Source organism: Euprymna scolopes, chromosome 12 (assembly GCF_053919585.1).
Source record: "Euprymna scolopes isolate OS-2025 chromosome 12, ASM5391958v1, whole genome shotgun sequence".
NCBI classification, from domain to species: Eukaryota; Metazoa; Mollusca; class Cephalopoda; order Sepiida; family Sepiolidae; genus Euprymna; species Euprymna scolopes.
In genome coordinates this window covers 66,669,835-66,682,316 of record NC_136493.1, presented here as the reverse complement: position 1 = coordinate 66,682,316, position 12,482 = coordinate 66,669,835, and the positions used below count along the sequence as shown (strand labels likewise).

The 12,482-nt window shown below is 32.5% G+C and overlaps 1 protein-coding gene across 21 annotated transcripts in view; it reads right to left on the bottom strand.

The window, feature by feature from the left end:
- Window positions 1–12,482, bottom strand: part of LOC145291308 (centrosomal protein of 162 kDa-like) — a 927,819-nt gene that overhangs the window by 170,036 nt on the left and 745,301 nt on the right. For all 21 annotated transcript variants that reach the window (XM_080137033.1, XM_080137018.1, XM_080137021.1 and 18 more), the window contains one exon: window positions 1,586–1,789. In XM_080137033.1, the coding sequence (XP_079993159.1) occupies window positions 1,586–1,789 (204 nt within the window). The remainder of the gene's footprint in view (window positions 1–1,585; window positions 1,790–12,482) is intronic.

The following is a 12,482-nucleotide window of genomic DNA, read 5'->3' as shown; positions in this document are numbered from 1 at the left end:
GACGTGTTTCGCGGGGAGAATATTTGTCCGGCTTAGCACGCAGTGCGTATGTAAGCGGACGGTGATCGGTGTAGATCACAAATTGTCGGCCCTCGAGTGTCTGCTACAAGTATATTATCAGAACTCTCTGTCTGACCCATTCTCTATCAATAGTGGCCTGAAATGGGAATGTGCTTTGGCTCCAACATGTTCCTCTCTCTACACAGCAGCAATGCTTAATGAGATTCCCACAGATATGCCCTCAACTGATTTTCATTTCCATTGTTGGTGTGTGGTTGTTGAATGTTTAATCGATCAGGCTGCTCTGATCCTGTTCTCCACATCTTATTTGCATGTTGGAGTTGGTGTTAAGATGCTCCCTACGTATGAAAACTGATTCACTTTTTCTAGTCGTTAGTCAATACAATGGTGTTAGGTAGATGTTTAATGTGTGTCTTAGTCTTGTCTTTATTCATTTGCATCCCAAAACATCTGTAGGCTGTATGTATGTATGTATCCCCTAACATCTGGAGGTCTTCTGCAAGTATCAGCATACTGCAGTTTTCATACTGAATACATGGTTGCCCTAGTTCTAGCACAATGTTGAATGAAGTTGAAAAAGACTCTATCCATATGGAAATGAAGGTCAGTTGAGAGTGTGTCTGTGGGAATCTCATTAAGCATTGCTGCTGTGTGAAGAGTGAAACATGTAGGAGCCAAAGCACATCCCTGTTTCAGGCCACCATTGATAGAGAATGAATCAGATAGAAAGTTCTGACAATATATTCTCTCCACCATTATGAAACCCTAGAGTGCTTTCAGCAACAAATATTGAGACAAATTCTAAAAATCTCTTGGGATAGCCATACACCTAACTCAGATGTTTTGCATCAAGCCTCAGTGACCAGCAATAAAGGCAGAATCATCTACCACTCTAACTTTAATAAACATTGATCTATCCCCGTGAGAACAAACTGCTAGGGACTGAAACACATAGAGGAAAGTAAAACGTGAAATCATCATGGACTTTGAAAAGAGGAGAAAAGGTGAAGACGCAAGATAAAAGAGAAGAAAAAAGCAGGGTGAACATCTTCAAACTCCCAGTACTTTCCTCTGTGAACAATATCCGTGGCTCTTCCACCATGGATTATGCCTTCGAGGTTATACGATTCATGGAAAAAAGGGAACAAATAACAGAACGTAATATTTGGATATAAGTGAGAACTGATAACGACGATGATTTGATAATAGCCGTTTTCTAACATTTTCGTCACAGTATGCATATTGAAACATTTTATCCAATTTTTTGCTAATTGACAGTTTCTTCAATGAAGATCTTCCATTTTGTTATGGTCTTCACAGTATGTGGTTAACTTAGCAGACATGCTAAAACATGTGCCAGATTATTGTATATAGTCTACTTATAAGCAATAAAGTCTGATCATAGTAATTACTGTATTCGTCTTGCCAACCACATATTAGTATTGACTATTATTATAAAAATTCAAAAATCTATTTACATAAACTTTTAGATTAAAAAACAATGAAAACTAAAGAAAATTTTGATCTCATCAGTTACTTGTTCATGTTTTAATAGTTTACTGACCTAAAGTATTTGAATCCTGTTTGGTTGATGTTGCTCGTTGATGCTGTTGTGGCAGTTTCTTTTCCTGCTTCAGTCTTGCAACTGATGCACGAAGCATGATCACATGTTGATTACTGTTTGCAAATTGTTTCCGGAGCACTTGGTTTTGGGCTCTAATTCTCTTCTCTTGTTCTTGTGCAACTTTCATTTCTTCATGCAGTGAACCTTCAAGAAACAAATGCATTCGATAGAATATAATATTTTAGTCAAGTACAAAAGGAATAGATAAATTGGCGGCCAACATGTAGGTGTTTGACAGGATACTATATAAACATTCATACTTTGTATTGATTTAGGTAAGAAAACATCTAGTCGTTCTTAGTAGATCAGAGTTATTTTTATAACTAGAATCCAAGAAGAAAAATAAAGAAATAGTGCTTGTCACATACAGATGGTCACAAAAATGTTTTCTGTAAGATAATACCTAACATAGGTTAGTGATTTTGGATGCCTATATTTTTTCTGTTCTGGTATATGCTTCTAAACATTCAATCCAAATTTCCATATTCAAGTACAGGGACGTGCAGAGGGTGTGTGTGCTAGGGGTGCCTAAACACCTGCCTCTTTTACTTCTGTTTTAAAAGTGCCCTTTTCAAAGGAATGTATTATAGACCTGTGCCTCACATTACTATATTTTTGCGTTTTTTTTCACTGGAGCACCTGGCTTGAAAAAGTTCTCTGCATGTCACTGTTCAAGTAGAAAAGGAATAAATTGGCTTGAATGCATTTCTAGGTGCCAACATTTAGGTGTTTAACAAGTTATAACAATAAGCATTCATATTTTGTTTTGATGGTAACTTAACAGTATTTTGTATCTCATCACTGTATTGGATTAATTAGTGTAGGCAGTGGATATGGTCTGCCGTTTTTGCAAATATTGTTGAGGTGAAATTTTAACAACTTATTATAAAATTGAAAAAAAAAAAATGCATGTCAAGTATATTGTATAATGATAGAAGACAAAATCTGAATGCTTGTGACACCATGAATTCAGTAGCAGATGTCACTATATTTTACCCAGTAGTGATCCACCAAACATTATTGTACTATTAGGAGATTTAGTTCCAAATATAATCAAGAAAGAGCAGTTCTGACAATGGCTTGCATCTATGAATCCAAAATAAGTTTAATAAAAAATACATGAACTGCTAATTACTTGTCTAGTGTTTGAGACCATGCAGGACTGAATGGGAGAAAATAAAGTGCAACTACTACTAAAGAAAAGAATTGATTCTTTTTTTTTTTTTTTTGTGGCATGAAATTTTTTTTTTGTTGACTTATCAACACTTCTACTAAAAGAACTTAACTATAAGGAAATAATAAATAGGAAAAAAAAAAAAAAGTTTATTTTCATAACACTGAATTTGAGTTATTTTTTTCAACTTTACTTGAAGGATTGGTACTGTTGCAATCAATATTTTTGATATAACAAAAAGGGTATGAGCACCAAAAATTGGAAGGGTCTATTTATAGGTATTGGCACTGACAAATCAAATGGAGCCACGTTTTGCTAGCAACCAGTCAGAAGCCAGAGTTGCTCCATAAAGATATTGATTCTTTAGCATTCCAACACAATCTTTTTTGTGTCAATATGAAAAAGATCTTTTGCTCTTTGCCTGCAAAATTATAAAGTCCAAGACCTGTACAGAACAGCGATCCACTGAAAATTCTTCATCTTCTACAGAATAGCTACTCATTGGAAATTCTTCTGAAATTAAACATGGCTTTTAATTAAGAAAAATTTACTTTGATGGATTGGAATCAAAATTCGAATTGTGGCAAGTGAAATTTTTAGGATATTTACGCATCCAAAAGTTACACAAAGTAATTTAGGCACAACCTGAAAAGAGAAACGACCTTGAGTTTATTGAAAAGAATGCAAACATCTTTGCGGAATTAATACAGTGCTTAGATGACAGAATTCTATCTTTGTAATGTGAGAAGCCTTAAACGATGACTGCAAAGCATTGAACATATTAAGAGAGCATTATTTATCAAAAGAAAAACACAAAACTATCTATATACTGAACATTTATAAAATGGACAGAAACCAAAATAATCATATATTATATGGGCCGAAACAACAGCAAATTTATGAAAAATGTCTGGCAAAGTTATTAACAACAGTCTGTTAATCTCCTTAAAGGGCTGCCAAGTGATTTTAAGCTGTTTCCATCATGATAATTCACAAAGAAAAACCCATGTCAATTCAAGGTAGCACTTAGGAGTTATGAGGAAACTGTGAAAAAGTGATCACAGAAAAAAATGAATCTACAAATATCATTACACAAGGTAAATTGGCAAAGTACCAAAACAAGTTCCAGACAAGAAGGCCATGAAAATCCTATCACTGGTGCATTGTGCCTTTTATGGTCTTGTGGAACTGATGAGCAGAGAAAACTTCAGGTATGCATTGAATTTTGTAGATTATTCTGGTTTAATAATAGTCTATTTCTTAAACAAATCTGATACCTTGCTAGCAACTAAAAAGATACTTAGCTGACATGGCCCCCTACGGTGCAGAAAAATGTATCCACTCTGACAATGGTACAGAATTCACTAATAGAGACTTAGAACTTTTATTAATTAACCATTGTATAAAATATGAAAAATCGGCCTCTAATTCACCTCATAAAAACAGAACTGCTGAAAGATCATGGCGGATACTTTTTGAAATGGTAAGGTCTACTCATTGAATCAAAACTCCTGAAAAACCTCCGAAGTAATGACTGCTGCATATATACACAAACAGTCCTTTAACAGAAAACTATCCAAAACCCCATATGAAGCTTTCTGCAGTAAAAAGCCAACTTTAAGCAGAATGCATGTATTTGGTTCAACTTGCTTCACATTTATAGATAAGAAAAGCAAATTAAATATAAAATCCAGTCGAGGTATATTGGGTACAACAAAGACAACCCTGCCTACTTAATATTGTTTCCAGACAAAAATAAAATAAAAAGCATCCAATGTGTAAAATTCAAAGACACGTTTAAGTTAAAAAAACGAAAATCCATTATATGAAGGCGATGACTTAATATTTCTCCAAATTCGTAAATCAAGTGACGACAATGAAGTTGATGCTGACAAGGACAAGAGTATTGATGTTAAAGTTGAAAATTCATTAGAATGTTACCCAAAAAGAAGTAGAAGAGACAATTTTTTTGTGGTCAACAACTTGGGAGATTATCAAATCGACTATTGTTATTCCATGGATAATATGCCAAAATGCTTTAATGAAACAATTAATTCAGAACATTATCAGCAATGGAGAATGGCAATGAAAAATGAAATAGACACATTAACAGAAAATAATACGTATTCAGTAGTGCTTCCCCCAAATAATAAACATGTAATTTTTTCTTGATGGGTCCTTACAAAAAAGACTACAGTGTCAACAATATAAGGCTAAGGGTTACTCTCAGATTTATGGCATAGAATATTTTTTTACATTTTCACTACAAACCTAACCAAAATCAGAATTTTATTGTAAATCGCATCACAATATAATCTTAATATGCATCAAATGGATGTAAAAAATGCCCGATAGACTGTGAAATTTATATTTACCCCTCCAGAGGGATATATAATGAAAAATAAAAATTGCATGTGGAGGCTTAATAAGAGCAGAAGAATTTGGAATAAAGTATTTTATGATTATATGATTGAACAACAATTTAAACGATGACCAGTGGACCCCTTGTATACCTAAAACAAAGACAATAAATTACTGATTGTAGTTTTATGGGCTGATTATATTTTAATCGCATCAAATTACGACATAACATTAACCGTTGTTAAGAACAGATTAAAAAAAAAATTCAAAATGACTAATCTTCGCCAAATGTTTCTGGGCGTGCAATTTACTCATGAAAAAAGAATTATTAAAATTAATCAATCGAAGTACATTGATAAAATCCTATTAAAAATGCAAAAAAAAAAAAAAAAAAAAATGCACTACACCAGTTGAAAATGATACCAATAAAAACAGCATTTAGTATTTAGAAAATCAACAAATCTAAAATTAGAGGAAGTTTCCAGATTCAGATTAGGGAAATAACGAAGATCAAAAATGTATAATTGCATATTGTTTTTAATTATCAAATGATTGGCTTATAATTTCATGGAAATCTAAAAGTAGCAGATTGTATCTCTCTATACTTGTAAGGTGGAATTTATAGCACTTTAATATTCTGCACAGGAAGAGCACTATATCTAAAGGTCATTCTAAAAACTGTTTTAAAACCAGAATTCACTGAAGCAATTAATCGTGATAATCAAGCCAGCGTAGTCTATGCACAGAACACAGTAATTCACCAAAGATCTAAGCACATAGATATTAAATATCTCTTCATAAGAAATGAGGTAGAAAATGAATCCATTATTGTAAATTACATAGCATCAGAACAAAATATCTTTATTTAAGACGTTTTGCTTCTATATTTGTTGGAATTTAATTTTAAATAATTTTTTCACAAACCCAGATACATTAAAAAAATTGTCTGGAGCGAGACATAAAATTACATCCACTTTGTTTGTGTTAACATTTTTAACATACTAAATATGTAACAAATGTTTAAACTTTTACTAAAACAATAAAAATAAATAAATAAAAATATAATAAAAAAATGAAAAAAAAATCATCTCTTTAAAAACGATACTTTTTACATGTTTATGCTAAGGCATAAATTAAAATTGACTGATTTTACTTCTATTTTTATGTACAATACTCTCTAATTTACTAAAAATTAGACAACTTTCCTATTTTTTCCTTTGGCTTTGTTTTAATTTTATTTTAATACTTTTTATAGACACATATTACATGTATATATGTATGTGTGTGCGCATTTTAAAACAAAATTGCATAATTAATGGCTTTTTTTCACATGTTAATCTTTTCAAGGTAAAAATAAATTTCTTTTGTTTTTTTACGCACATATTTTTCTTTGACATTTGAACAAAATTAAAAAACGGCTTCCTTTTTTACACGCTTAAATTTTAAGATCTAAATGAACTAAATGACTTTTCTGTTTTATTTTATATATTGTAACTTGTCTTATTTTACAAACATTATATATATGTATATGTATTTTGGAACAGAATTAAAAATGAAAACAGAAAAGACTTTCTCATTATATAAAAAATGGGGGAAGCAATATTTTTGATATAAAGAGAAGGGTATGAACACCAAAAATTAGAAGGTTCTATTTATAGATACTGGTGACAATTCAAATGGAGCCACGTTCTGCTAGCAACCAATCAGAAACCAGGGTTGCTCCATAAAAATATTGATTCTTTAGCATTCTACTGAATCAATAGAATCTATTGAATCAACATGAGAAAGATCTTTTGCTCTTTGCCTGCAAAATTATAAAGTCCAGGACCTGTACAGAATAGCTACCCATCGGAAACTCTTCTGAAATTAAACATGACTTCCAATTCAAAAAATACTTTTCAACTTGCTTGACTAAAGCAATTTTGTCACAATAATTTTTGGTTTTGTATCATTATCTATTATGATAGTTTTGCACTTTTTTCTTTACTTAAAAAATAAGTCTATTTATAGATAATTAAAAACTAAAATGTAATAAATAGTAGCATTTAAATGTAAAAGATAATTAAAAACTAAAATGTAATAAATAGTAGCATTTAAATGTAAAAGATAATTAAAAACATCTTTCTCTTTATAAAGAGAAAGATGTTTTTAATTATCTTTTTTATTTAAATGCTACTATTTAAAAATTTTCTTTTTTATCTAAATGCTACTATTAAAAATTTTTTTGATGAATTCATCTGGAGGTGCTCTCTGTGTCAAGCATACTTTTCACGCTGAAATTTAAGTAGATCATAACACTTGCATTTTTGGTTCCACAGAAATGCCAGTTAAAGTGAGGGTTAGGGTTACTGTCTTTTTTTTTTTGCGTGAAACAATGGCTATGTTGAGTAAAGTTAGGGAAGGAATGAGTTGTGATCAGAAATACTAGTTCCTGTTGCATGGGAAACTAGTTTGCTCAGGTTTCATTTAGGTATAGTTGCAGTCCCTTTGTGACATTTTTCTATGTCTTGGTTTTGTATGGTTTAGCAACAGTCTTTCAAACACTCTTTTAATCTTCTTTGCAAGCATTGCTTTTGATGGTGTTATGAAAGATGGAACATTGTTATTTTGTAACACTATTTCTAATCCTTGGTGACAAAAGGCGCCTTTGCTGAGAAAATCTCGGCAGTCGGGCAGTCCTGAATGTTTGACACTTGGTAAAAAAATCCCAAATTTCTTGGAAGATGATAAAATAATTTCTTGTTGGAGATTTCGAAAGGTAAATCTTTCAAATGTAAATGAAAATGACAATTAAATCATTTCACAAGCATCTGTTGTGTATTGAAAGAGAAATTAAACAAAGTTTTGACATTGTTTGCCAACAGTAGCAAATGATAACTAAAATTCTTTGGAACAAGAGAGAGAAAGGGAAAAAGGTTAAGAAAAAGAGAAAGAGAAAGAGGTTTAGAAGAGCGACAGAAAAGATTTCAGAAGAAAGAAAGATGGGGAAATGGTAATCTTACCTAGATAGAGGGAGAAACCGCAAATTCATAAAAAAACATTTGTTTTAGCAGATAGGAGAGACTGTTGGCTTCAAAACAGACATGTTGGGTTTGGGTCCTCGAAAGAGAAAAGTGGAAAGAAATCCATGAAAACTGTCTGAGTAAACAAACATAAACTTTACACCGAAAATTGAATTAAGGTGAAAATCCTATATCCAAAAACATTAGTAAGTTTATTCTTAAATCCAATCATTAAACCTTTCTTTGTACAAACTATATATAAAATTGCTTTTATTTTTGTTTATAAAAAAGTGACTGAGTTTTCATTAATTGTTGATTGCTTGTTGATTTTTGAGAATAACACAGTTGATTTCAGATATACCCTGAAACACATAAGTTTGAGTGAAGTGGTATATCAACATCTATGGAGGAGGAACTCAACTACAGCAGACAATAGGGACTTAAGGTTGCGTATGTTTTGTGCGCTCTGGCATTTTCAGTGATCAGTGAGTGTCTGGTTGCATTTTGAGGAATCCATCACTAGATGAGGTGTAAGGTGCACATCTTGCCCCTGTGCCTGTACACACGATCTGTCCACAAAGAGATTACATCTATGGTTCCGTGATGCGTAAACTCTCTCAGGTCTGACGGTGGGGGTGAGAGGTAGAAATTCTCTAGGGGGGCACAGAGTGTGACCATCTGTTACAGTTTTTTTTTAGTCTAGGGGTATCGGAACACCGCAAACATAATCAATAAAAAATAAAAGAATAAACAAGATAATTTGAAAGAAAGAACAAATTTTTATTAACCAAGAAAAAGAAAAGCAAAATTAAAAATAGTAAAGAAAATGAAATTCAATACGGTGTTTATAATCTATAGTGTAAGGGAGATAACTCTGTTTTCTGGTTGTTTCCCTTTTATAGTGGAAAGGTTTTTAAGTAATGTCTGTTTTTTATCTTTTAGACATACATGCTCTTGGTCAAATATAATTCAGAAAAATCTATATTTACCAGTTTGTTGAGGAAAGAGATTTCTTCTCTGTATCTTGTTTGGTTCATCGGTTATTTTAACGACTCAAGTTTTCTTATGTTTTTCTTTTAATCAGAGTTATAATAGATTGGTCGCCTCTCATTTGCGTCCCAACGTTGTGTTTATAACTGAGTTAAAAAATAATGATCATTCGCTATTTATAGTTATCGCTAGAGACAGTTCCAGAAAGAACAAAAAAAGAATAATTTTTTGTTCTATCTTTTGAAAGTCTCCAGAGATGCGAAAAAATGTTTTTCATTCAAATTCTTAAGAAATACTTTTTATATTACTTTATATAATCTTTTATTATTATTTCCTTTTAATTAAGTAATTTATTATTTTTTATTATTATAATATGTTCAGTATTTTTATTTTATAATTAATAATAATATTAATAATTATTTTATATTTTATTTTCATTATATTTTATTATTTGGATAATTAATATTATTATAATTATTAATATTTATTTATATTAATAATTATTTATTATTATATTTTATTTTTATTGAAGTTATTATTGGAATAATTAATATTATCTTTTGTGTAATAAATCTTAATTTCTTCATATCAAAAAGGGAAAAATTCCATGACACCATCAACCCATGAAAGATGAAAAGGATGTGGAGCTTCCCTCAAGGATGGCCGTGTCAAAATGGATAGCACAAAAGGACTAGGGGGGAGACTTTTCCGGATAGATCTTGTAGAAAAGTACATGGATAAATGAACTAGTGGTTCAGGGTTCAGAGACAAGCCTTGTGTTGATGGCCAACACACTACATAAAACAATATGAGTAAAGAAAGGAGAAGAGTTAGGCCATGCCAGACCAATAAGACAGGTTGATCAGATGCTAATAAACACACAGTCGATTTGGACCTGATTGTAGAATCAGTGGATGAGGCAAATGAATGGGAAGAAAATGAAATTCCCCTAGCTCAACTCCAAAAAAAACAAAACAAATGGAGATATGACCAAACATCTGAGGCGGTAAAAGAATTACTCCTGAGGCTACTGTAGAGAGGAGTGAAATGTTTCTCAACCCAAGATTAGTGAACACTGGTAAAATAAAGATTAATGTTTGAGCAATGTCCTTGAGGTGGGCTGTGGTGCATTTGTTGGGTCCCCATGTGTATGTGATACTGGTGGATTGTGGCACAACATTTTATAAGAGAATCAGCAACGAATTCGTTGGGGAGAATTTTGGAACATTTAAACTGCCAATTAAAATATCATTTCTAACGTTGCTTCAGAAGGATGTTAAGATACTGTTGTAAAATAAGTGTTCTATAAAACATTTTTATAGAAGAATGAATTAATGGATTACTTTAGGATAATTTTGAAACATTTAAACTAGCAAGTCATAAAGAAACTGATAGTATTCTGATTTTTGTAACAGAGAGAAAGACTGTTACTAAAATAATTTAAAAATAAATGTGAAAAGAAAATTAGATATGGAAATGTAATTTATACTAATCCTTTGGGAAAAGCAAAACTGATAGTACTGACATTGTTCTGATTTTTATAATGCATATAGATAAAAATATTGCATTCTAAATTTCTGGATATTTTTTGGATCAAGCACTTTGCTAGAGTTGTAGCTATTAACCACATTGTTTAGATTTGAAGCCAATGGTAACTTGAATTTTACATAACAGATGGATAAATTGTCATCGAATTGGTTTGAAGATAAATAAATGTGTGAAATGTGACTTTTTTTTTTACATAGGCATCACCATTTATCAAGGCCAAAAGACCACTCGAGGATAAGGGTTAAAGAGTGTACAGTAGACAATTAGACAATATAGTAATCGTTAGTAATAGAAATTCGGTAATTTTGTTAACTTATATGGAACGGCTCATCAAAAACTTGTTTATGTTAGACTTGAAGACAACCATATTGTAGTCAGCTGGAAAATGAAAGACAATTCTATAGGCGTGCAGTTCTAAGAAAGAAGCTTTGTTCGTGGAATGTACATTTAGGTTTAGGCACAGATAAAGAGTGGGGGAAATTATTGACAGTGTTTTCTGCTAGATGGGTGTTTCTTGTGAAAGTTTGGCGAGGAGGGACCATAGATTGGAGCTCAGTCGAGCACTTTCCATGAAAATAACGATAAAGCAGAGACAAACTCGCAACATCTCTTCTGTGAGAAAGAGGTTGCAGGGAAGAGAAAAGGACATCCCCTACAAGCTAGTAAGTCTATTTTGAACTCTATCAAGGCAGGATAAGTCCTTTCTAGCAGCTCCTGTCCAGATGTGGCAACAGTACTCTATCCTTGGATGTATCTGGCTCTTATATAGATAGAGAATTGCATCAGCAGTGAGATATCTACTGGATTGATAGAAGCATCCCTCCATTTTTCCAGCGACCTTGGCAATGGGTTTAATATATGTGTTCCATTTCAGATCAGGAGTAAAAGTCAAGCCCAGAAGTTTGTCAAAACATGAGCTCTCCCCAAGATGAGAGCCATTCAATTCAATTGATGCCAGATGGGCATTAGAGCATTGATGATGTAAAGATAAAAGCTTGGTTTTAGATGCATTAAAAGCAACATGCCACCTCTTTCCCCATTGTACCACTTGTTCAAGATCGGAGGAGAGAGAATCGGAGAGAACTTGGTCATTTACAGTCTTAGATATGCTACCATAGATAGTAGTGTCATCAGCATAAGTGTCTACAAATGATGTAAGGATGTGATTTGGAAGATCATTAATGTATATCAGGAAGAGAGTTGGGCCCAGGATGGACCCCTGAGGGACTCCAGCATTAATACTGTGAGCTTCTGATTTCTGCCCATCAACCACTACTCTTATGAACCTATCAGAGAGAAATGATTTAATAATTGAGAGGACATTTCCCGCTATACCGTAGCTGGAGATCTTGTGAAGCAAACCTTTGTGCCATACTCTATTTGATATGTCAAGAGCAATTCCCTTAGAAAGTAGCCTCCATCGAGAGATTTGCTAATCCTATTAAGTATAACTGTAAGCACATCTGCTGTAGATCTAGCAGAACGGAAACCATATTGTGTATCACTAAGAAGGTTATTTTTGCTGAGATGTTTGATTACTTCTTTATTTAACACAGATTCCAGCAACTTACTCATGATGCACAGGAGACTTATTGGCCTGTACTGAGAGGGAGAGGAATGATCACCTGAATTCTTAAATTCAGGGCATACTGATGAGATTTTCCGGGTTGATGGGAAAGCAATTCTCCTTAAGACAACATTTAAACAGTTTTGTAAGGATGGGCGCTAGTTCTGGTTGAAGTTTTTTTGAGTACTATAATTG